Genomic DNA, 24432 nt, shown 5'->3' on the forward strand with positions numbered 1-24432 from the left:
TGCCTACCCTTCACCATTCTCACACCACTTCCCTTCCATCTCGTCTCTTGCACACATCATATGTCCACTCTTCTTCTGATCAATACTTCCACCACTTCTCCTGATCTCCCTGTCATTGTCCCTACATTCCATGTCCCAACCCCCAGAAACCGATCTCCACTTCGGGCTTTTCCCTGCCCATATGTAGTTGTAATTGTCATGGTTCTCTTTTTGAGGCAATGTTTTTCTGGCTGGATGCCCTTCCTGACGCCAACCCTCTTTGTCGCCTCTTACGACACGCAAGGATACGGTGTACCTATTCCAAACCAGGGTACACACTGGGATAAAGCTTTGAATAAAACCAAACGGGTTTAATCCCGAACAAATAAACGGAGAATGAAATCAATAATAACTATATGCAATAAAGTAAAATCCGATAAAAACTAAGGCGTCAAGTCACAGGCACAGACGGGGCGAGGGACACAAAATGGTGACTTATCTCTGCTCTTTCAGATGACACAAGCTTCCCAAGAGAAACCAGCACCCAAAGCATTTTGAACAAAACCGCAATGCTGGAGTCCATGTTGCATTCAGTGCCGTAAGCTTGCTTTGATAGAGCTGATATTTTTGGTGATGCATTCTTGTGAGCTGACGGAACCAGGAGCCCTCTGCCCCCGTCCGTCTGGGCCCTTTGGGTTGAAGGCACGGCCGCATTTTCTTTTCCTTGGCACGTCGGCGTTGGTGAACGAGATCGTGAGGACGAGCACGGCCGGAGCGACTGAGCGGGTGCGGCGCGGGATGGATGGCAAGGATGGATGGAAATACAAATTGTTTATATAGTGCAGGAACTACGGTCTTTGTAAATACAACCTTTTTATGATATTGCAATAACTTGTTCTTTGCAAATTATGCATTTTTGTGATATTGCTGGAACTGTACATTATTTGCCAATAATGCAAATTGATATTGTACAGTCGAGTGTTGGACATGAAGAGCACAAACACCCTTTTCACAGAGAAAACAATTCATGTAGTCGTCAAAGTGGAAGAGTCAAAGAGCAAATGGTAATACCGAGTTTCCACCAAAAGATAACCTCTGTACCACCACCATATCGACACGAACGCTCGTAGTTTCGTTTATTTTGATTTGCGTTCAACCGCTTTTGTCATGTCTGGACGAGACTTCATGCCAAATTGATATTGTACACGGAACACTTGGGGTCTCAACTTATTGGATGAATAAAGCACAAGATCAACCATCCTCTATTACAAAATACGTAAAGCAGAATTCAAGTCGCCTGAAGCTCCTTCATGAACAAGTTGGTGGCTCTGAAAAGAGCCGTTTTGTTGTTGTAGCTGTTGATGAACACCACCACCAAAATGTTTAACCACCGAAGCCGTAGAGTGTGCGGCCCTGGCGCTTCAAAGCGTACACCACATCCATGGCAGTAACGGTCTTGCGCTTGGCGTGCTCCGTGTAGGTAACAGCATCGCGGATAACATTTTCCAGGAACACCTTGAGAACTCCACGGGTTTCCTCGTAGATGAGACCCGAGATGCGCTTTACCCCACCACGACGAGCAAGGCGACGAATCGCAGGCTTTGTGATTCCCTGGATGTTATCACGCAGGACCTTGCGATGACGTTTCGCACCTCCTTTTCCGAGACCCTTTCCACCTTTACCACGTCCAGACATGACGGTCGCGGTTGAACTCAAATCAGAATAAACGAAATGACGAGCGTTCGTCTCTACATGATGGTGGTACAGAGGTTTTTTTATTGGTGGGGAACGCGATATTACCATGTGCTCTTTGACTCTTACACTTTGACCACGACATGAATTATTTTTCTGGGTCTGTGCTCTTCGTGCCTTTTCCCCCTTCACCTCTCTTTCCGCGCATGCGCACGTCGTCCTTTCGCATTGACAATCTGCAACTGCACTCGCTTTTACTACCCCTTCCCTTTCACTCAAGTAAACACGGAATCCTGTCAAATGAGGTTTAAGTTTTGCAGTAATTGACGACGATTTAATTCTGAACGCAACTTGAACTGCAGAACTTTGGCACTCATCCATACGACTTCCTACTCATCCATACTTCCTTCCACTCATCCCTCCTTCCGCTCATCCATCCCTCCTTCCCCTCATCCATCCCAACTTCCACTCATCATCCATCCGTCCTTCCACTCACCCATCCCTCCTTCCACTCCTCCATCCCTCCTTCCACTCATACATCCCTCCTTCCACTCATCCATCCCTCCTTCCACTCATCTATCCTTCTTTCCACTCATACGTCCCTCCTTCCACTCATCCATCCTTCCTTCCACTCATCCATCCCTCCTTCCACTCATCCATCCTTGCTTCCACTCATCCATCCCAAGTTCCACTCATTCGCAACTGACTAAACAATGTAAGAAACTCGGGAACATAAAAATACACTCGTCCCTTTTCGCAGTGAGTTGCATGCACGCTTGAACGCACGCGCGCGTGCACTTGACCTTGGTAACAACATGGCGCCTATTGTTTAGTTGGCCAAACTCTCTATCTTCACTTCTGCTTCTCCCGCCGTGCACTTTCGGCAACTTTGGCACTCATCCACACTACTTCCTACTCATCCAAACTTCCTTCCACTCATCCCTCCTTCCGCTCATCCATCCCTCCTTCCCCTCATCCATCCCAACTTCCACTCATCATCCATCCGTCCTTCCACTCACTTTCGGCAAGTCGGGAAACGGCCGGGCCGGCGTTCATTCCCAGCCATGAGCGCCGGCCACTCGGGCAACTTGCTTTGTATTCGGGACAAAGCGTCCGGGCGGCGTTTCCTTTGTGATACCGGCGCCCAACTGAGCGTCATACCCGCCTCCGAGCAGGACAGGCGGGATGCCGTTTGCGGCCCCTCTTTGGTCGCTGCTAATGGCTCGGCCATACGCACTTTCGGCCCGCGTGACGTCACCCTCTGCTTCGGCAGCCAGCGCTTTCAGTGGACCTTTGTGACCGCCTGCGTCCCCATGGCTTTGCTGGGCGCCGACTTCCTCTGCGCGCATGGGCTGCTGGTCGACGTCAAACGACGTCACCTTGTCAACGCCGAGACCTTCAGCTCCCTGGCGTGCACGATGAGCAGTTCCACGCCGACCGAACTGGCGTGCACCCTCCCGACGGCGAACGAGTTCGCTCGCCTGCTCACGGAATTCCCGGCCCTCACGCGGCCGACGTTTTCGGCCGTCGCAGTGCGGCATGGGATCGAGCACCACATACCCACTACGGGCCCGCCAGTCTATGCCAGGGCCCGCTGCCTCGACCCGGCCAAGCTCGCCGTGGCAAAGGCCGAGTTCGACGCGTTGGAGCACCTCGGCATCGTGCGGCGCTCCAATAGCGCATGGGCCTCACCACTGCACATCGTGCCAAAGCCGGGGGGCGGATGGTGCCCGTGTGGCGACTACCGCCGCCTCAACGACGCTACCACCCCCGACAGGTACCCGATCCCGCACATCCAGGACTTTTCCACCCGTTTGGCGGGACGGGTCATATTTTCCAAAATTGACCTGATACGGGGATACCACCAGGTACCTGTCCGGGCAGCCGACGTCCCGAAGACGGCCATCATCACGCCATTCGGCCTGTTCGAATTTTTGAGGATGCCATTTGGCCTCAAGAACGCGGCCCAGGCGTTCCAGCGCTTAATGGACGGCATGCTGCGCGACCTGCCATTTCTTTTCGTCTGTCTGGACGAAATCCTCGTCGCCAGCACGTCCCGTGCCGAGCACCTCCTCTACCTCTGAACACTGTTCGGTCGCCTCAGCGAGCACGGCTTAATTGTCAACCCGGCCAAATGCCACTTCGGCACGACGACCGTTGACTTTTTGGGCCACCGCATCACCAAGACCGGGGCTGTGCCGCTGCCGACCAAGGTCGAGGCCATCACCACGTTCCTGCGTCCCCGTTCCATCAAGGCCCTACAAGAGTTCCTCGGCATGGTGAATTTTTATCACCGATTCGTGCCCCGCGCTGCTCAGCTCATGCGGCCCCTTTACGAGGCCCTCCGAGGCAAGCCGGCCAAGCATGACATCGTTTGGTCCGCGGCCATGGACGCGGCCTTCGCGAGTGCAAAACGGGCCCTCGCCGATGCAACGCTGCTGGCTCACCCGGTGCTCAACGCGCCCATCGCCGTCACTACGGACGCCTCCAACTACGCGGTGGGCGCCGTCCATGAACAATGGGTGGACGGGGTTTGGCAGCCACTCGCCTTTTTCAGCCGGCAACTCTGGCCAAACGAGTTAAAATACAGCACGTTCGACCGCGAGCTGCTCGGTCTATTCCTGGCCGTTCGCCATTTCCGACACCTCCTGGAGGGCCGCCCGTTCACGGCTTTCGTCGACCACAAGCCGTTGGTCTACGCAATGGCCAAAGTCACGGAGCCGTGGTCGGCCCGCCAGCAGCGCCACCTCTCCGCCGTGTCGGAATTCACCACGGACATCCGGCACGTCGCCGGCAAAGACAACGCCGTGGCCGACTGTCTTTCTCGGGCCAGCGCGAACGCGGCCCACCTCGGCGTGGACTTCGCGCTCGCTCATGGCGGCTGACCAGACCACCGACACCTCGGTGCAGGCCCTCCGGGCGGCGGACACGGGCCTCCGCCTGGCCGACATCCTCTTCGCGGGCACCGTCCTGCTCTGCGACGTCTCCCAGGGCCAGCCTCGCCCCATCGTGCCCGTTTCCTGGCAGCGCCGCATCTTCGCCTCCATCCACGGCCTTTCTCACCCGGGCCGGAAAGCTTCTCAGAAGCTGGTGTCCGCGCGTTTCGTCTGGCACGGCCTTCGACGGAACATCCGCGACTGGGCCAACGCCTGCACGGCCTGCCAGTGGGCCAAGGTCCACCGCCACACCCAGGCCCCGCTAGCACCTTTCACCGTGCCTGCACGGCGTTTCGACCACGTCCACGTGGACCTGGTGGGTCCCCTGCCCCCATCGCGGGGGTTCACCCACCTGCTCACCATGGTGGACAGGACCACCAGGTGGCCGGAGGCCGTGCCCCTCACCTCCACCACCACCGCCGACGTGGCGCAGGCGTTCATCGCCACCTGGGTCGCGCGCTTCGGCGCACCGGCGGACATCTCGTCCGCCCGCGGCCTACAGTTCATGTCCAAACTTTGGGGCGCGGTTGCCCGCTCGTTGGGGGTCACGCTGCACCGCACCACGGCCTACCACCCCCAAGCCAATGGGTTGTGCGAGCGGTTTCACCGCTCCATGAAGGCTGCACTCATGGCCGGCCTTCAGGACGACGGTTGGACCGACCGGCTGCCGTGGGTCCTTTTGGACCTCTGCATGGCCCCCAAGGAGGACCTCCGGGCGTCCGCCGCCGAGCTCGTCTACGGCCAGCCGCTCCGCGTCCCGGGCGAGTTCGTGCCCGACGCTACCAGTCCCTGCTCTGCCGCACACCAGCGCTCGGACCTCCAGGAGGCCGCCCGACGATTTGCCCCCGTGCCAACGTCCCGCCACGGTGGCCCCCAGTCCTACGTCCCCCCGGCGCTTCGCACAGCGGAGTACGACTTTGTGCGTCATGACGCGCACTGGGGGCCACTCCGGCCGCCGTACGATGGGCCCTTCCGGGTCCTGCGACGGGGCGACAAGTCTTTCGTCGTCGACGTCGGCGGCCGGTCGGACCAGATCTCTGTGGACCGCCTCAAACTGGCGCACGTGGACGTCGACCGACCACCACGGTTGGCGCTTCCTCCGCGGCGAGGCCGCCCCCCGTCCACAGTTCCCCCCACTCGACCACCCATCACCAGATCGGACCGCCCCCCCCCCCCCACAACCCTCCACGGGTCGCTTCGGCCGGGTCATCCGGACCCCCCTTAAATTGACCCTGCCGGTGCAGGTCGATTCTGGAGGGGCGTGTGTAGCGGTTCCTGCTGAATGTAAACAATCGCCTTGCACCTGCCAGGACGCGGCCAGGGCGCGATCGCCATGTCGGGCTCGTCCGGACGGGCCCAGACGCACCTCTCCTGGGCATGCCCGGACTCGCTGTTCCCCGGCACGCCCGAACCTCCCGGGCACGCCCGGTCTCGTCTTTCCCGGGCATGCCCGCTCTCGCCTTTCCAGGGCTCGCCCAGAGCGCCCGGGCACGCCCAGCCTCGACTTGCCAGGCCGCGTCCAGGACGCCCGGGCATGTCCAGACTCGCCTTTCCAGGGCTCGCCCAGAGCGTCCGGGCATGCCCGCTCTCGCCTTTCCAGGGCTCGCCCAGAGCGCTCGGGCACGCCCAGCCTCGACTTGCCAGGCCGCGCCCAGGACGCCCGGGCATGTCCAGACTCGCCTTTCCAGGACTCGCCCTTGACACCCGGGCATGCCCGGTCTCGGTTTTCCCGGGCAAACGCCCCGGCATAAATGTGTATATATATTGCTGCCCGATAAACGGGCTTGTGAGAATACCTGAGCTGTTTTGTTTCAATAAAGCAACTCGGACGAATTCCGTCTTTGGTCGCGTCAATTCTTTCGACTCGCGTTGGAGCACAGCTCCTTCAATACAACCTTTTTATGATATTGCAATAACTTGTTCTTTGTAAATACAACCTTTTTATGATATTGCAATAACTTGTTCTTTGCAAATTATGCATTTTTGTGATATTGCTGGAACTGTACATTATTTGCAAATAATGCAAATTGATATTGTACAGTCGAGTGTTGGACATGAAGAGCACAACACCCTTTTCGCAGAGAAAACAATTCATGTAGTCGTCAAAGTGGAAGAGTCAAAGAGCAAATGGTAATATCGAGTTTCCCACCAAAAGATAACCTCTGTACCACCACCATATCGACACGAACGCTCGTAGTTTCGTTTATTTTGATTTGCGTTCAACCGCTTTTGTCATGTCTGGACGAGACTTCATGCCAAATTGATATTGTACACGGAACACTTGGGGTCTCAACTTATTGGATGAATAAAGCACAAGATCAACCATCCTCCATTAAAAAATACGTAAAGCAGAATTCAAGTCGCCTGAAGCTCCTTCATGAACGAGTTGGTGGCTCTGAAAAGAGCCGTTTTGTTGTTGCAGCTGTTGATGAACACCACCACCAAAATGTTTAACCACCGAACCCGTAGAGGGTGCGGCCCTGGCGCTTCAAAGCGTACACCACATCCATGGCAGTAACGGTCTTGCACTTGGCGTGCTCCGTGTAGGTAACGGCATCGCGGATAACATTTTCCAGGAACACCTTGAGAACTCCACGGGTTTCCTCGTAGATGAGACCCGAGATGCGCTTTACCCCACCACGACGAGCAAGGCGACGAATAGCAGGCTTTGTGATTCCCTGGATGTTATCACGCAGTACCTTGCGATGACGTTTCGCACCTCCTTTACCGAGACCCTTTCCACCTTTACCACGTCCAGACATGACGCTCGCGGTTGAACTCAAATCAGAATAAACGAAATGACGAGCGTTCGTCTCTACATGATGGTGGTACAGAGGTTTTTTTTATTGGTGGGGAACGCGATATTACCATTTGCTCTTTGACTCTTCCACTTTGACCACGACATTAATTATTTTTCTGGGTCTGTGCTCTTCGTGGCTTTTCCCCCTTCACCTCTCTTTCCGCGCATGCGCACGTCGTCTTTTCGCATTGACAATCTGCAACTGCACTCGCTTTTACTACCCCTTCCCTTTCACTCAAGTAAACACGGAATCCTGTCAAATGAGGTTTAAGTTTTGCAGTAATTGACGACGATTTAATTCTGAACGCAACTTGAACTGCAGAACTTTGGCACTCATCCATACTACTTCCTACTCATCCATACCTTATTCCACTCATCCCTCCTTCCGCTCATCCATCCCTCCTTCCCCTCATCCATCCCAACTTCCACTCATCATCCATCCGTCCTTCCACTCACCCATCCCTCCTTCCACTCCTCCATCCCTCCTTCCACTCATACATCCCTCCTTCCACTCATACATCCCTCCTTCCACTCATACATCCCTCCTTCCACTCATCTATCCTTCTTTCCCCTCACCCATCCCTCCTTCCACTCATACATCCCTCCTTCCACTCATACATCCCTCCTTCCACTCATCTATCCTTCTTTCCACTCATCCATCCCTCCTTCCACTCATCCATCCTTCCTTCCACTCATCCATCTCTCCTTCCACTCATCCATCCTTGCTTCCACTCATCCATCCCAAGTTCCACTCATTCGCAACTGACTAAACAATGTAAGAAACTCGGGAACATAAAAATACACTAGTCCCTTTTCGCAGTGAGTTGCATGTGTTACGGATTTATGTGAATTTATGTGAATTACTATTCAGGTCCTTGCTTATTAATGTGTAGTCGATTAAAGGTTGTTGTGATTAAAGGGTCAGGAGCCCTTCTGGGGAAAAGGAGACCAGAAACGGAAGAAGAAAGACACGAGGTCCGGGAGAAGCGGCGATCTTCTTCCTCTTCCTCGCCCAGCGCCGAGAAGAGCGGTGTCGATATTGATCCGCATTGGGAACGCTGCGTTGGAAAAGCCCGTCTGGCGAGAGGAGTTACCGGCGCGGGGTAATTACCGGTTACGCGTCAAATTGCCGTGGGTTCCTGCACGGAATCCAGCGTCCGGCACCGTTTACCTCAACGTCTACAAGGACGCGTACGGCAGGCGCCTTGGGCCTCGCACGCTTTGCGAGCGCCGAAGCCGCGATCACGAGCACCGACCTTGTTGGGCTGCCGAGGAGGTGTCCGCGGCAGCAGCTGTTCCCGGTACGGGATGTGCATGGTGGAAGCACGTCAGGAAGGGTCCGTTCAACCGCCCACGTGCGGAGATCGAACTACAGGAGTACAGAGACATTGGGAGAGACATTGACCATGGAGGGAGTCGGGAGTGGGGCTCACGTGAGGAATGTATAAGATGGCCATCTTAGAGCTATTGTAGATGAGTTTACATCTTACTCTTAGTAATGTTGTTGATTGAGCGTTGATTATTGTTGATTGATTGGGAATACATTATCCATTAATCCGGATCCTTGGTGTAGGGGTTTCCTATTGACTTGAATTGTTTGTGTCTTTCATATTGATTGTGTTGCGAAAGCGTATAAATCATATATCTTTCTGGCGGGGTGCCTCCCACGGTCCGGGGGTCACCGAGACCAGGTAGTTACCAGGAGGACCACGTAACAGAATTGGGGGCTCGTCCAATTGAATTCCGGGATATAAAATTGTATAACATAATAAAATAATAATTTAATTAATTAAAATTTATTAATTAATTATTAATTGGTAAATTTTTGAGAAATTGTGGTAAAGTCTTGGGTGAAGGTTAACAGGTGTTAACGATAGTCACCATGGCGTTTGTTGCACAGAACTTTGCGGTAACACCGAGTGAGGCACAGTTCCGAGCGTTACTAAAAGCAGACCTCTTGAAATTGGCCAAACATTTTAACTTGGAGGTCCGAACTAATTTGAGGAAGGCAGAGTTGCAGACCACGGTGATAGTCTATGTTGGGATTAGGAACATGGGACGAGTTAGCCTGGGAGTGGCTACCCGAAGAACCAGAAGACGTTGAGCTCCGGAAACTGGAGTTGCAATTACGGAGCCAGGAACGGATCAAAGAAGAAGAAGAAAGGAAAGCAGAAGAGAGGAGAGAAGAGAAACAAGCAGAGGAAAGGAGAGTGGAACGAGAACTCCAGGAAAGATTAAAAGAAGAAGAAAGGAAAGCAGAAAAGGAAAGAGCAGAAGAAGAAAGGAAAGCCAGAGAGGCAGAGAAGAATTGGAATGGTAAGAATTTGGAGGGTCGGACCATAACAGTAGGGAAGGCATTTCGTAGGCGTCGAGAGGTCTACAGAAGAGGACAACTTGGCGGTAGTTTTGGGTTTGGCAGCAGCCGATATTACTATGGAGGCTCCCAGAGTTACGGCACCTCCCGAAAGAATGAATGTCAGAGCACTGGCCGAGAAGGAGACCGCCAGTCAGGTAACGGCTGGGACAAGGGGTCCCACCGTAACTGTTAGGAGTCTGGCGAAGTTGAAGCACTATATACGGGGGAGCCGCCGAGCCGGGGCTCCTACACGGACTAACCGTGAACGCCACGTTCTTAAAGGCGTCCATGTAATGAACTTTCCTCCCCGGACTAACCGTGAACTCCACATTCCTTAAGGCGTCCATGTAGGGAATACTCAGCTGGGCCTCCCGAAAAAGTGCTATCGAGAGGTTTAACTTTGGGGGCTTTGGTCACCACCTCTTAACCGTCATTCAAGAGAAACTAGAAGTGGTTGACGCTTAGTCCAGAGTGAATTAATCTAGGGATTTTGTGAAATTTTGTTGCTTTATTTTTAAGTGATAATTGTGCCCGGGGGGAACTGATGATTTGGGGGGGGGGGGGGGTGAGTTATCTGGTTTGTTTATCACAGGTGGCTGGCAAAGAAAGTTTTCGCTGGGTTCAAACTTTCTTTCTGGAAGGGGGGGAGTGTTACGGATTTATGTGAATTTATGTGAATTACTATTCAGGTCCTTGCTTATTAATGTGTAGTTGATTAAAGGTTGTTGTGATTAAAGGGTCAGGAGCCCTTCTGGGGAAAAGGAGACCGGAAACGGAAGAAGAAAGACACGAGGTCCGGGAGAAGCGGCGATCTTCTTCCTCTTCCTCGCTCAGCGCCGAGAAGAGCGGTGTCGATATTGATCCGCATTGGGAACGCTGCGTTGGAAAAGCCCATCTGGCGAGAGGAGTTACCGGCGCGGGGTAATTACCGGTTACGCGTCAAATTGCCGTGGGTTCCTGCATGGAACCCAGCGTCCGGCACCGTTTACCTCAACGTCTACAAGGACGCGTACGGCAGGCGCCTTGGGCCTCGCACGCTTTGCGATCCCCGAAGCCGCGATCACGAGCACCGACCTCGGTGGGCTGCCGAGGAGGTGTCCGCGGCAGCAGCTGTTCCCGGTACGGGATGTGCACGGTGGAAGCACGTCAGGAAGGGTCCGTTCAACCGCCCACGTGCGGAGATCGAACTACAGGAGTACAGAGACATTGGGAGAGACATTGACCATGGAGGGAGTCGGGAGTGGCGCTCACGTGAGGAATGTATAAGATGGCCATCTTAGAGCTATTGTAGATGAGTTTACATCTTAGTAATGTTGTTGATTGAGCGTTGATTATTGTTGATTGATTGGGAATACATTATCCATTAATCCGGATCCTTGGTGTAGGGGTTTCCTATTGACTTGAATTGTTTGTGTCTTTCATATTGATTGTGTTGTGAAAGCGTATAAATCATATATCTTTCTGGCGGGGTGCCTCCCACGGTCCGGGGGTCACTGAGACCAGGTTCACCAGGAGGACCACGTAACACATGCATGCTTGAACGCACGCACGCGTGCACTTGACCTTGGGTAATAACATGGCGCCTATTGTTTAGTTGACCAAACTCTCTCTATCTTCAGCTCTGCTCCCCCCAAGCCCTCTCCCTCCCACACATCTCCCTGCTCTCAAATGTTGTGTTTGTGTGCTTCCCCTTCTCTCCCCATCTTGTCTTCCGCTCCCTCTTTTTATATATTTTGTTTGTCTGTTTGATTTGTTTGTGAAATAAATGTTAGCTCTTTCACGAGCCTCGATTCTGTATACAAAAAAAAACAAAAAAAAAACGGCAAATTTGCCTTCCGATTCAAAAATTGTCCAAAAAAAATTCAAAAATGTAACATTCAATTTAAATAACTTGTTTGTCGATAATAAAGCAATTGCTCAACGTCATTGTTTAGCTCTGCGTGTGCAACTTAACTACTAAAGCCTGAATCTGAAGGTACTTAAAAAGAAAACTGGGAAACTTTTCTGTCTTTTAAAATGGATTCAAAGTTCAAAGTTCAAAAGATTCTGTCTTCTAAAGGGTATCACATGCAAATGTATGGATCACACAGAGTTTGGAGGCGGAGCACACAACCTGATGTTCATCCATTGGATGGATAAAAGGTGGGCGTGTATGATTCCTGATCCGACTTCACCTTGAAAAGCCCTCAATTCGCACCATGACATTCAGTCATAGGAAGATTGCTTTGAAATCTGTTACTCTCCACGAATCATGTCGGGACGTGGTAAGGGCGGTGGGAAGACTCGAGCAAAGGCTAAGACTCGTTCTTCCCGTGCTGGACTGCAGTTTCCAGTGGGTCGTGTCCACAGACATCTTCGCAAAGGCAACTACGCCAAGCGCGTCGGTGCCGGCGCTCCCGTCTATCTGGCGGCTGTGCTCGAGTACTTGTCTGCAGAGATCCTGGAGCTCGCCGGGAACGCTGCACGAGATAACAAGAAATCGCGCATCATCCCGCGTCATTTACAGCTCGCCATCCGCAACGATGAGGAGCTGAACAAACTGCTGGGCGGGGTGACGATCGCGCAAGGTGGTGTACTGCCGAACATCCAGGCCGTGTTGCTCCCCAAGAAAAGCCAGGGCAAGTGAACGGCTCCGCCTCACACGAGTTCACAGCTCTCCGACAACGGCTCTTTTCAGAGCCACTCAAACCTTTCCGAAAGCTGCATCAGCGATACATGATCCGTGTTTTACACAATACTCTGCTGTGTGTTTAAAGACTTTAAACGGTACTTTCTTGTTTCCTTCATACCAATTTTCTACAATGCGACAATCGAGGGTTCAACGAGGTTAAACTTGGTTCGAGGACAAAATAGGTATTTTTACTTTTCATCAAATCCAAACTGGCATCAAAATATCGTACGATGACTTGATGCTTTTGAAGCTTATTTCCAACTTCGGTGATGTGAGCGCGCGTTGTTATTTGCCAAAGTTCTGCAGTTCAAGTTGTGTTCAGAATTAAATCGTCAATTACTGCAAAACTTCAACCTCATTTCACAGGATTCCGTGTTTACTTGAGTGAAAGCGAAGGGACAATGAAAGCCAGTGCAGTTGCAGCTTGTGAAAACGAAAGAACGACGTGCGCATGCGCGGAAAGAGGTGAAAGGGGGAAAGGCACGAAGAGCTTGGGCGGACGTGGTATAAATCACCAAGGAAACCGCAGAGAAAAGAATTGAAATGTTGGAGGAATCGTTGAAGGGTCAAAGAGCAAATGGTAATATCGAGTTCCTACTAACAGAAAACCTCTATCATCACCACATAAACACAAGAATGCTCGTCGTTTCGTTTATTCAGGTTTCGATTCAACTGCTATCGTCATGTCTGGACGTGATAAAGGTGGAAAGGGTCTCGGTAAAGGAGGTGCTAAACGTCATCGCAAGGTCGGCGACTGCGTGATAACATCCAGGGAAGTACAAAACCTGCTATTCGTCGCCTTGCTCGCCGTGGTGGGGTAAAGCGAATCTCGGGTCTCATCTCCGAGGAAACCCGTGGAGGTCTCAAGGTGTTCCTGGAAAATGTGATCCGCGATGCTGTTACCTACACGGAGCACGCCAAGCGAAAGACCGTTACTGCCATGGATGTGGTGTACGCTTTGAAGCGCCAGGGCCGTACCCTTTACTGTTTCGGTGGTTAAACATTTTGGGGGTGGTGTTCATCAACAACTACAACAACAAAACGGCTGTTTTCAGAGGCACCAACTCGTTCATGAAGGAGCTTCACGCGACTTGAACTTTGTATCATGTATTCTTTGGCACCAGAAATGCAATGTTTATGGCAGAGTTTATATTATTATTTTGGGATTGAGATGAACGGGTCAAATAATATATTGTTGCGGATATGGGATTGGCATCCATCCATATCCGCTTGTAAATATTCCCCTAATTCCTCAATACTTCCCAACTATCCCCAATCCCCCATTCCCTAGTCCCATTTTCTGTAAACAACACTCTGTAGACCCGACCTCCCCCTATTTCCCCCATTAAATGTCGCATCCAGGTCCACCGCATCTCACGTAGACAACTATAGGACATCTTGCTAGTTATTCTTAGTCTATGTCAGTTAAGGACTCGTTTCCATTAATTCTGACTCTTCGTTGCACCAGAATGTGATTGTATGGCACCGTTAGGAAGTTTAGGACCTCCCAATACCTCCCCGCAGCTCTTCCTCACGGTTCAACAACAACAACAACAACAACAACAACAACAACAACAACAACGGCGGCGGCGCGGGGAGTGCGCGTCCTCACTCCGGCTTGGTTGGTAGGGGGTGTTGGGAGGGCACCAGGCCTTTCCAACGAGCCGCCATCGAACATGTGCTCGACGGGGTTACCAAGTAGGGGCTCGCTGTCAGCTCCTCGTCAAGGGCGGAGCCCGGTAACCCCGGCACCCAATAGAAGCGGCGGACCGGTCCCATCTGGGGCGGAGCCAACGAGCCGAGGGCGTGTGACTCCCCGCTGAGCATGCGCAGGAAGAGGGAGGTGACGTCAGATGCGCGCTGAGCTTGGAGAAGAAAGACGCCACCTCCGAGCGCTGTGACACCTCCCTGCGTCTTTTGGACCGTGCTTGATCCTGTCCCCGAGCCAAGGTGCACCTTGTGCTATCAACCGACCTGTCCTTCCCTGCCATCAATCCCTGTGTAAGTCAGTCTTGTTCCGTTTGTCTGTGGGCTGTCTGGGATAGATAAGGTTGTATCTAAGTGCCTATCTCTTCTGTGTCTTTTACCTCACTCTACCTTGTAATCTACCCCTTTTCTCCACCACTAATTATATCCTCCTCTGGAGGTCTTGAGAACTGTACCCCTTGCGTCGTTTCATTTATCCCAGTCGTTGTGTCCTTTCCATCATTGATTTAGCGTAGCGCGATTTGGCCAACGTTCGAGTGGAATCGGGTGAGTTGGGGGTAATCGGGTAAACTGTGCGAACACGGCGGCCATTCCGCTCGGTCAAGCAACATCTTTAGCCGTGTCCGTAACAATTGGTGTCGAGGAGTGAGATACGGACCCGAAGCGCGCTTAACGCGCTCAAAATTACAAGTAACCGAAATTTGTTTTGTTTTAAAATAAAAACCCGAATTTTGAAAGTCGCGCTATGGCAGATCAAGACGGCTGGGTTCCGGTAGAGGAGAGTGAGGCAGGGTCGATCCAGGACCAAATTGAGGGACAAGAGGAGAGCGAAGCAGTGAGGGCGGCATGTTCGCAAAATGGCGTCCTCGCGCACGAGGCTTCAGGCGCGCAAAATGGCGTCCTCGCGCATGTGGGTGTAGCGGCACCAAATTTTGCCGCGCCCGTGACCGTAGCAGAGGCCGCAGCACCAATGAACTGGGGCCTATTCATGCAGCAGATGCAGGCCTTCATGGTCAAGGCGGATGAGGAGAGGGAAGAGAACAGGGGGATGAGAAACCAAATTTTAAGAATGGGGAACCGGATGGATGCTCAGAGTGAGCAATTGGGGGTAATGAGGGACGAAGCGAGGGGTACCGGTGAGGGATTAGACAAGAAATTAGAGGGGTTAGACAATGGGATAGAAGGGGTGAAACATGGGTTAACGGGGGTAGAAAACAGAATGGCCGCTCAAGAGAATCAAATGGAAGGGATGAAAAAGGGGTTAGAGGGGTTAGAAAACAGTATGGAAGGCAAATTGAGGGACATGAGGGACCAAGCGGAAAGGGAAGTTAAAAAAATGGGGCAGCAGATAGAGGGGGTCAGAATGGGGGTAGAAACTAAATTGGATGCTCACAGGGAGGAAATGGAGCAGATGAGGGTGGCATCTGGGCAGGAGATGCAAGTGATGGGAGAAGAGATCAGAAGAGGTGTGAGTGAGGAGGTCGGAGGAGTGTGCGAGGAGGTGAGGCACTGTAAGGAGCGCATGGAGAAGGAGGTGAGAAAGGGGACTGTAAAATTGCAAGGTGGTATAGAGGAGTTGACGCTGGGAGTAGAACAACTGACAGTGGGACAAAAGGAGTTGGGGGACCAGGTAAAGAAGAACACAGCGGTAATAGAGGGTTTAAAATCGACACAGAAGGAGATGAAAAAGGACGTAGGGGTAATTAAAAAAGAGTGTCAGACGGTACATGAGGACCTGACGAGGAAAATGAACAAGGTGGTAGAGGTGATGGAGGTTAAAGAGCGGGAGGTGCGGGAGCATATAGAAAAAAATAAGGTGGAGTTAGAGGAAGAACTTAAGGGGGCGCACGAGGAGATGAAGGAGGTGAAGCAGAAATTAGAATAAGTGGAAGAAGGGGTGAGCGAAATTAAGAAGCGACGGAGAGAGGATAAGAAAGAGATAAAGGAGGAAGTAAAATAATTGGTCCAAAGTCTGTGTTCGGATCGTGATGATGTGCTCATTAACCGGATGAGGGATTCGCAGGTGATGGAGGAGAAGCGAAGAGAAAGAGGACCCGGTGTAAGTGGTGACCAATATGGTCGTGCGTATGATGCGCCAGGTGATTTAATAAGCTTGGGGGTCGAGATGGACCCGGGTGTTCGTGAGAGGCCGTTGGTGAAGTGTGCGACAGGTCTGGTGTGCGAAAAAGGAGGTGTGCGAGAAAGTCCGACTCTGGGGTGCATGGGGAAAGAGTGCGCTGTCAAAAGTAAGTAAGAGTGTACACCTGTGGTGAGTGTTACAGAGGGTGTAACGGGAGAGTATGCGCGAGAAAGGTGTGTAACGGACGGGTGCATGAGGAAAGAGTGTGCTGTCGAGAGTAAGGGTGAGTGCGCTGTCAAGAGTGGAGGTGAGAGTAGTAAGAGTGACACGGAGCGTGAGTTGGTTGTGACAGGTGAGCGAGGATGTACACCTGGAATGGAAGGATGCACACCTGGAATGGTAGAGCGTGTGTGGGAATGCACACTTGAGTTGGTCGTGAGGCACGTGGTTGGGTGTGCGAGTGAAAGCACACCTGTGATTGTCACAGAGGAGGTGACCGAGGAGGGGGCGCGAAGAGGTGTGTTGGTGAGGTGTGCGAGCGACGAATGTGTGCCAAAGTGTTCGGTGGTCAGGTGTGTGACCAAGTCTGTGAGTGGAATGAGTGTACCTGGGTGTGTAAGAGAAGGTGCAATGACCAAGAGCAGGGAAACGGCTGGATGTATGAGCAAGAAAGGGGTAGCGTATGCGTGTAAGCATGCAGGTGAGGCATCGACGGTAACTGGGTTAGCGGTTAGAGCGACTTATAGCCGAATCGGGCCCTCGGTGCGTGCCGGGCTTCGCGTGCCGCAAGAACCAGCGGGGATCCAAGCCACGGCGGGTTCGAAAGGACCGCCGTACGCGATCCACGCTGGGCCTCGCTTTGAACGGCCGCGTCCGTGCTCCACTAGGCGGAGCGGGCAGCCCGATAGGAAGGGTCGTCATGGCGACCACTTTTTGTTGAGGCATTCCGGCAGGTCGAGATCCGGCCATGGGATGGCTCCGTGCCGAGCTGGTGCGTGGGACCTCGGCCTGGGTAAACCTCCTTCCCTGCACCGAATGCGGGACGTATCCAGCCGCTGGCACCAAACAACCCGCATTCATTGCTCGGCTGTACGAAGCCGAGCTTTAGAAGGGAATTGGCGCACCGAGAGGATCTAATAAGTAGACGGGTGATGAGGTTAGTGTTTTGGACCCAAAATTAGAAGAAAACAAAATTTGATGATTGGCAAAGGATTGGCAGTAATGATTGGCAGATGATGGGTAGTGATTGGCAAATTTTTGATTTGTTGAAATTTGATGTGCAAAATTGGTAGTGGGAGATGCCCGATGTGGTGGGATGGCAACTCTGTCATCCCTCACAAAAGTGGGGCAAATGCGCTATAGATTATGGGGTTTATGGCAGTGAAAACTAGCCCGGGTGGGTTAGGATATTGTGTGTAGGGACCTAGAAGATGACATTAGGTGACGTTAAGGTTAGATAGTGACAATGATACCTGTAGTGGGGACGTAGTAGCTTAGTGTTTGATAATGACGTGGGAGCGCTGAGTGTAAGGGAAGACGGAGAAGCGCAAGTTTCAGAGGGGAGTAGTTAGATGAGATGATGCTGTGTGAGAACTGGACAGGTGTGTGGAGCAGTGTATGAGTAGTGAGTGTTGTGGATCAGCGCAAATGCGCTTGGGGGAGAGAAGGGTGCAGGCGGCACCAAGTATGAGAGCACAGGTGTGCAAGTACAGGTGTGTGGAATATATGGAGCAGAGAATGAGTGGTGTGGAGAGAGTTGGAGTAAGTGGTACGGAGTGGTGTGCATGGTGCGAAGGTGTGGATGGGGGAAGAGTGGACCCCTTTTCACGAGTACCCGGGGAGGGTAGTTTAAAGAATAGTTAGAAGGTATAGGTAAATTGTGGTTGGATATTGGCATTTGTGGTGCGGATGCAGAATGGTATTGTGGATGGGTGCATTGGTGTGGTGAAATTGGCTGGTCGTGTGGCCTGTTAGTATGAGTGTGAATGGTTGGGCACTCCGCCACTGTTAGATGTCGGCCAGGTGAGGCCGCAGGTGGGCTCTGGGAGCCGTTAGTGTCAGTGGGTGCCTGAGGATCCCGGGTGTGGATCGGGCAGCCCGTGCCAGAGAGGGCACTGAGGGGGTGAGAGTGCGAGAGGGCCTTCCCCAGTTAGTTAGGTTAGGGTGAGGAGCAGGTGAGCTCGGTAGGCAACAACAGTGGTGGAGGTGTGCAGGTGGGCGGACCAGCTGGGAGCGTCACACGACCCAGCCACCGAAATTGTGCGGGGGCACCGAGTGATGAATCGGGGGAGTGAGACCCCAACTTGAGAAGCACCACAGTTTGGTCAATGGGAATTGGTTTTTAGAACCCATAGTGTAAGTTGGCCAATGGATTGGCAGGGAAAGACCCCGGGTAATGTAAAGTTGTTAAAGTCATTTAGGAAATAGTTAGGATTGATGAACCTGTCGCACCATACGCAGCCACTTACCTGAGGTGGTGATGATGACTCCACACCTGTGTTCCTTTGTTCTGTGTTGCAGGAAATGAGAATTGCTATGTGGATTTGTGAGACGCATCACGACGTGGATGAGACATTGGGGTGATTCCATCTCTCCCTCCTTAGGAGGGACTGATGATGAATTGGTGATGGCAAATTTTGATGTTGAGTTGGAGATGGCAAATTTTGATGAGAGTTGGAAATGGCAAATTTGATTGGTTAGGAGGGAGAGAAGACGAATTTGGTTTATGGGAGGAACGGGGAAGACAGTAGGGACGTTTGTTGATGTGTAAAGTAGATGTTTATGGGTAGTGTTGTGTTTTGTGGATACAGTAAGGGGTAAGGGAGGGGCAATGTAGGTTACCTGGTGGGGGGGGGGGGGGCGTACGGTAGGAACGTACCTGTCTCACCTGGTTCCCATGTGCCCCCAGTGTGCATTACCTTGCATTGCGTGCACTTTTGCGCCCTTACCACCTTACTCACTTGTCTTCTTTTGTCTCCCACCTCCGAGGATCTGGCTTTGGGGCAGAGAGAGAGGAGAGAGAGGTGCTGGCTCTGCAGTTGTGGGCCTGTACTTCCGCTGCTTGCTGCCTGGATCGATACACCATATGGACCGCAATTTTGGTGGCCGCCCACAATGGACCGCAGTTCTTTGGCGGGCAAGCACCACCCGTTGATGGACCTCTGGGTCAACGTGGCACCTATGCCATACAGGTGAACCACTTTTAGTTGGCCCCCCTGACGGCCACAATTTAGAAATGGACGCGGTTGGTGCCTTTCTTTATTTCTAAAGAAGCCAGAAGGCCAAGTGCACTCCAAGAAGGCAAGACCAGCGGCAGAACATCGGCCGGCTGCGACACCACCGGTGACCATGGACACTTGATTGTGCATTTTTATGAACACTTTATTGGTGCACTGGATGGTGCTGACTGTGTGTATGGGGTGGTGCTTTTGGTGCTTGGATGGGGTGCTCTGCACATTATTAAAGGCCGTAGGGCCACAGGGCACTCGTGGGTTGGTGTATCGATGCTGGCATGCGTGCTCTCTCTCTATGCATAACATCTGCATGTGTTCCTCAAAGAACAGGTCCTGGATCGTAGTGTAAATATCAGTGTAGTCTTGTGTAAATGATGCTCCCTACCGGCTGTATGTTTAGTTTGAAGACCTTTCCGCGATTCGGTTATCCTGTGGGTGTGTTTCTGTTAGGAGAAGGGTGCAACGTCGCAGGGGGACATATTTACTCATTTGTGAACATCTGTAAAACTGTCGCACTCAGGGTTGAGTTAATAGTAGAGGGAACTACATCTGAGTGCCACACTAACGTAGGTAAAAATTTATCGGGTCGGGACGCCCCGAGGTAGAGAAGGGTGCAATGTTGCGGATATGGGATTGGCATCCATCCATATCCGCTTGTAAATATTCCCCTATTTCCTCAATACTTCCCAACTATCCCCAATCCCCCATTCCCTAGTCCCATTTTCTGTAAACAACACTCTGTAGACCCGACCTCCCCCTATTTCCCCCATTAAATGTCGCATCCAGGTCCACCGCATCTCACGTAGACAACTATAGGACATCTTGCTAGTTATTCTTAGTCTATGTCAGTTAAGGACTCGTTTCCATTAATTCTGACTCTTCATTGCACCAGAATGTGATTGTATGGCACCGTTAGGAAGTTTAGGACCTCCCAATACCTCCCCGCAGCTCTTCCTCACGGTTCAACAACAACAACAACAACAACAACAACGGCGGCGGCGGCGCGGGGAGTGCGCGTCCTCACTCCGGCTTGGTTGGTAGGGGGTGTTGGGAGGGCACCAGGCCTTTCCAACGAGCCGCCATCGAACATGTGCTCGACGGGGTTACCAAGTAGGGGCTCGCTGTCAGCTCCTCGTCAAGGGCGGAGCCCGGTAACCCCCGCACCCAATAGAAGCGGCGGACCGGTCCCATCTGGGGCGGAGCCAACGAGCCGAGGGCGTGTGACTCCCCGCTGAGCATGCGCAGGAAGAGGGAGGTGACGTCAGATGCGCGCTGAGCTTGGAGAAGAAAGACGCCACCTCCGAGCGCTGTGACACCTCCCTGCATCTTTTGGATCGTGCTTGATCCTGTCCCCGAGCCAAGGTGCACCTTGTGCTATCAACTGACCTGTCCTTCCCTGCCATCAATCCCTGTGTAAGTCAGTCTTGTTCCGTTTGTCTGTGGTCTGTCTGGGATAGATAAGGTTGTATATAAGTGCCTATCTCTTCTGTGTCTTTTACCTCACTCTACCTTGTAATCTACCCCTTTTCTCCACCACTAATTATATCCTCCTCCGGAGGTCTTGAGAACTGTACCCCTTGCGTCGTTTCATTTATCCCAGTCGTTGTGTCCTTTCCATCATTGATTTAGCGTAGCGCGATTTGGCCAACGTTCGAGTGGAATCGGGTGAGTTCGGGGTAATCGGGTAAACTGTGCGAACACGGCGGCCATTCCGCTCGGTCAAGCAACATCTTTAGCCGTGTCCGTAACAATATGTTCCGATTAAAATAAAAAATGTGTATTTTAACATGAACCACCTTGCAAGTGACATCGCACATGATCCCCAACAATCGCCACTTGACAATTCTGTGGGGGTCCATTGAAACATTGTGAAACCCCATTCCCTGAAGACAGCCAACCTCCGCCGTCTTGTTCCACGTTTCCGTCAACGTCTTTAAAAAAAAAGGGAATCACAAAACGTATTTCCTTCTGACCCATGTACACATTATATACACACACAAAATGCAGTGAGAGGTGGCGAGTTTGGTGAAACGTCGATTAAACTTTCAAGAAAGGTGTTGTGGCTCTGAAAAGAGCCGTTGGGTGGTGTGGTGCGGAAGGTGTGCACAAGACCTTGGACGAGCGGGTGAAGCTCGCTCCCCGCGGATACGTCGTGCCAGCTGGATGTCCTTGGGCATGATGGTGACACGTTTGGCGTGAATCGCACACAAATTAGTGTCCTCAAACAGCCCAACGAGGTAGGCCTCGCTCGCCTCCTGCAGCGCCATCACTGCGGAGCTCTGGAATCGCAAATCTGTCTTGAAATCCTGTGCGATTTCACAGACGAGGCGCTGAAACGGCAGCTTGCGAATGAGCAGCTCCGTGGACTTTTGGTAGCGCCGGATCTCGCGCAGCGCCACAGTTCCTGGACGGTAACGATGCGGCTTTTTCACGCCACCGGTGGCTGGAGCAGTTTTCCGTGCAGCCTTTGTCGCCAACTGCTTTCGGGGAGCTTTTCCACCTGTCGATTTCCGGGCGGTTTGCTTCGTTCGAGCCATCGCGACCGGCAAAGATCAACACAAAACAAAATAACAGCGAATGAAATGATATGAGAAACGCGCGTCCCGATTTTGTTTGCGTCGCGAAACGGTTCGGCCGTTTGTTATTGGCTGCCACCTTTTTCACGTTTTCTATTGGCTGCTCCAAAGACTTTTCCATTCGCTGAAGAATTAAGCCCCGCCTCACTATCTGTCCAAGAGTCGAAAATTCACTCTCCCCTCTCCATTGGCTGAAATCCGAGCCCGATGTGATCTGCTCGGCGAAAGAAAGCTCCGTCCGCCCTCCTTTGCTCTTTTTTCCCACCAATATCTATCCTGAGCTCCTTTGGGCCTGTTCAGCATCTTTGAACGTGAAGAAGCAAAAAGCATATCCTTGCCGAACAATTGCGAGTGTTTGTGTCGTAATACTAAAAAGTTCACAATTCTACTCACTATTCGATTTCAAAATTTGGGAGTTTGTCGAGGTCGTGTCGCCGGAAATAGTTTTAAATTCAGGAACTACAGTCTTTGTAAATAATTTGTTTTTGTGATATTACACGGTCTGTACGTTGTTTGTAAAAATGAGTTTTGATTTTGATAAAAATGAATTTAAAAAAAATACGCAGCAAAGGGTTTTCTGTAAAACAAAGATCAACGTATCGCTGATGCTGCTTTCAGAAAGGTTTGAGTGGCTCTGAAAAGAGCCGTTGAGGGAGAGCTGAAGAACTCTTGTGTGGTGGAGCCGTTTACTTTCCCTTGATTTTATTTGGCAGCAGCACGGCTTGGATGTTCGGCAGTACACCACCTTGTGCGATCGTCACCCCGCCCAGCAGTTTGTTCAACTCCTCATCGTTGCGGATGGCGAGTTGCAAATGACGCGGTGTGATGCGCCTTTTCTTGTTATCTCGTGCAGCGTTACCGGCGAGCTCCAGGATCTCTGCAGACAAGTACTCGTGCACAGCCGCCAGATAGACGGGACCACCGGCACCGATGCGCTTGGCATAGTTGCCTTTGCGAAGATGTCTATGGACACGACCCAAGGGAAACTGCAGCCCAGCACGGGAAGAACGAGACTTGGCCTTTGCTCGAGTCTTCCCACCGCCCTTACCACGTCCCGCCATGATGTTTGGACACTGGAGTAAATATTGTTATGAATTTTGGGGTAGTATATATAGATTCAGGTAGATCTGCATAGGTGGGTGTTCCAACTGTCGTGATGGGGAACCCCACATGGAATAAGTTTGTTTCGGGGGTTTGTTTGCATATGTGTATCTTTGTGGTCATACGAGGATGGCTTTGTGATAAATAGAGTAGGGATTATGTTAATTCTCCTCTGCATGAGACCTGTGATCTATCCATTGTCCCATGTGGCACTACACCATGGACATGAGTTAGGCCCATTAGCACGCACACTACTTAAATCCCCCCCCCCCCCCCCCCCACAGCAACAATAAAACCAGCCGGAACCCAGATGACGCACCTGAGCTGACAACCCCGACTTGGCAAACACACATTGGACAGGCAGGACAAAGGCCGCCGATTGGCAAAGTAGGGATTGACTGGTGATTGGCCAGGGGAGGGGCAAGAAGCTTCCCTGGGATTGGTGCCTGGTGGAAGGAAGGGAGCAAGAAGCGACAGACTGATTGGCCACCGACTGATGACGTGAGGAGGAGAGTGCAAAGTGCTCGGCCAATGGTAAAGGACCACGGGGGGGGGGGAGGGGGGGCGAGCGATGCTCGCCTTTGACGACGAGCGACAAAACGACTCGCGAGCCGGCATTTTCTCTCTCTCGTTGGAAGCCATAGCGGATCATCGTGGACCTCGTCCTCCCTTTTTGCTCTATTGGCCTTCTCGGTCTCTTCTCGATATTGCTCGTTGTTGGATCCCTGGGTGCCTGGACCTCGTTCGCTCCTGCCCTCATGATTCCTCTGCTCCGACCTCTTTTCCTCACTCCTTCCTTCGCCCTCGGCACTCTCTCCCTTTTAAACCAAGCGTTGGGTGCATCACAGTTCTGTGCCGAGTCCGCGGGGGCATTGCACTGCTGAGGGGGTGGGTTGCAAGTCTCTTCGCTCGCTTCGAGTGGGATGGCCGGTGAGGCCTAGCAGCGCACAAACGAGGCGGATTGAGGCCTACTTCCTGCCAACACTGGAGTGTGCGCTCGGACTGGACAATCGCTGCCAAGGCGCCAATTGAGCTAAGTGCACGATAATGTACACATTTAGTTTCCTTCCGTTTAAATTCCCATTTGTTTGTGTTCAAGTCTGGTGTGGGGACGTCCCAATTTCGGATATTTACTTACATCGTCGCGTTTATCTTGTCCCGGCATTCCGTTGTAAATAAACCCTTTTATTATTTTCCGTGTTATTCTAAATTCGTATTCGTGACTGATTTCCCTCAGGTTTGAAGACTGCTCGGGGATCACGTCAGGTATAGCTCCCACTTCTTCTTCCTCTCCCTTCCGC

The 24432-nt window shown here is 52.1% G+C and overlaps 5 protein-coding genes and 1 pseudogene across 5 annotated transcripts; 2 read left to right on the plus strand and 4 right to left on the minus strand.

Moving 5' to 3' along the window:
* Positions 1-1309: 1309 nt before the first annotated feature.
* On the minus strand, positions 1310-1841 carry LOC144891528 (histone H4-like). Its single transcript, XM_078775149.1, has one exon. The coding sequence runs from the start codon at positions 1780-1782 to the stop codon at positions 1363-1365; it is 420 nt and encodes a 139-aa protein (XP_078631275.1). The 5' UTR covers positions 1783-1841; the 3' UTR covers positions 1310-1362.
* Positions 1842-7057: 5216 nt separating this feature from the next.
* LOC144891529 (histone H4) lies at positions 7058-7369 on the minus strand. The gene has a single exon (XM_078775150.1). It carries the CDS (start codon positions 7367-7369, stop codon positions 7058-7060), a length of 312 nt encoding a protein of 103 aa, XP_078631276.1.
* Positions 7370-12014: 4645 nt separating this feature from the next.
* LOC144891736 (histone H2A type 1-like) lies at positions 12015-12389 on the plus strand. Its single transcript, XM_078775979.1, has one exon. The coding sequence runs from the start codon at positions 12015-12017 to the stop codon at positions 12387-12389; it is 375 nt and encodes a 124-aa protein (XP_078632105.1).
* Positions 12390-13117: 728 nt separating this feature from the next.
* Positions 13118-13434, plus strand: LOC144891530 (uncharacterized; annotated as a pseudogene).
* Positions 13435-21499: 8065 nt separating this feature from the next.
* LOC144891613 (histone H3-like) lies at positions 21500-21991 on the minus strand. The gene has a single exon (XM_078775242.1). It carries the CDS (start codon positions 21989-21991, stop codon positions 21500-21502), a length of 492 nt encoding a protein of 163 aa, XP_078631368.1.
* A 725-nt stretch (positions 21992-22716) lies between these two features.
* Positions 22717-23091, minus strand: LOC144891614 (histone H2A type 2-B-like). The gene has a single exon (XM_078775243.1). The coding sequence runs from the start codon at positions 23089-23091 to the stop codon at positions 22717-22719; it is 375 nt and encodes a 124-aa protein (XP_078631369.1).
* Positions 23092-24432: the final 1341 nt, after the last annotated feature.

Source organism: Myxine glutinosa, chromosome 4 (assembly GCF_964187855.1).
Source record: "Myxine glutinosa chromosome 4, kmMyxGlut1.1, whole genome shotgun sequence".
Lineage (NCBI taxonomy): Eukaryota > Metazoa > Chordata > Myxini > Myxiniformes > Myxinidae > Myxine > Myxine glutinosa.

Coding starts and splice junctions, on each gene's coding strand:
- LOC144891528 (XM_078775149.1), bottom strand. CDS start 1,782: ATGGTAATATCGCGTTCCCCACCAATAAAAAAACCTCTGTACCACCAT.
- LOC144891529 (XM_078775150.1), bottom strand. CDS start 7,369: ATGTCTGGACGTGGTAAAGGTGGAAAGGGTCTCGGTAAAGGAGGTGCG.
- LOC144891736 (XM_078775979.1), top strand. CDS start 12,015: ATGTCGGGACGTGGTAAGGGCGGTGGGAAGACTCGAGCAAAGGCTAAG.
- LOC144891613 (XM_078775242.1), bottom strand. CDS start 21,991: ATGGCTCGAACGAAGCAAACCGCCCGGAAATCGACAGGTGGAAAAGCT.
- LOC144891614 (XM_078775243.1), bottom strand. CDS start 23,091: ATGGCGGGACGTGGTAAGGGCGGTGGGAAGACTCGAGCAAAGGCCAAG.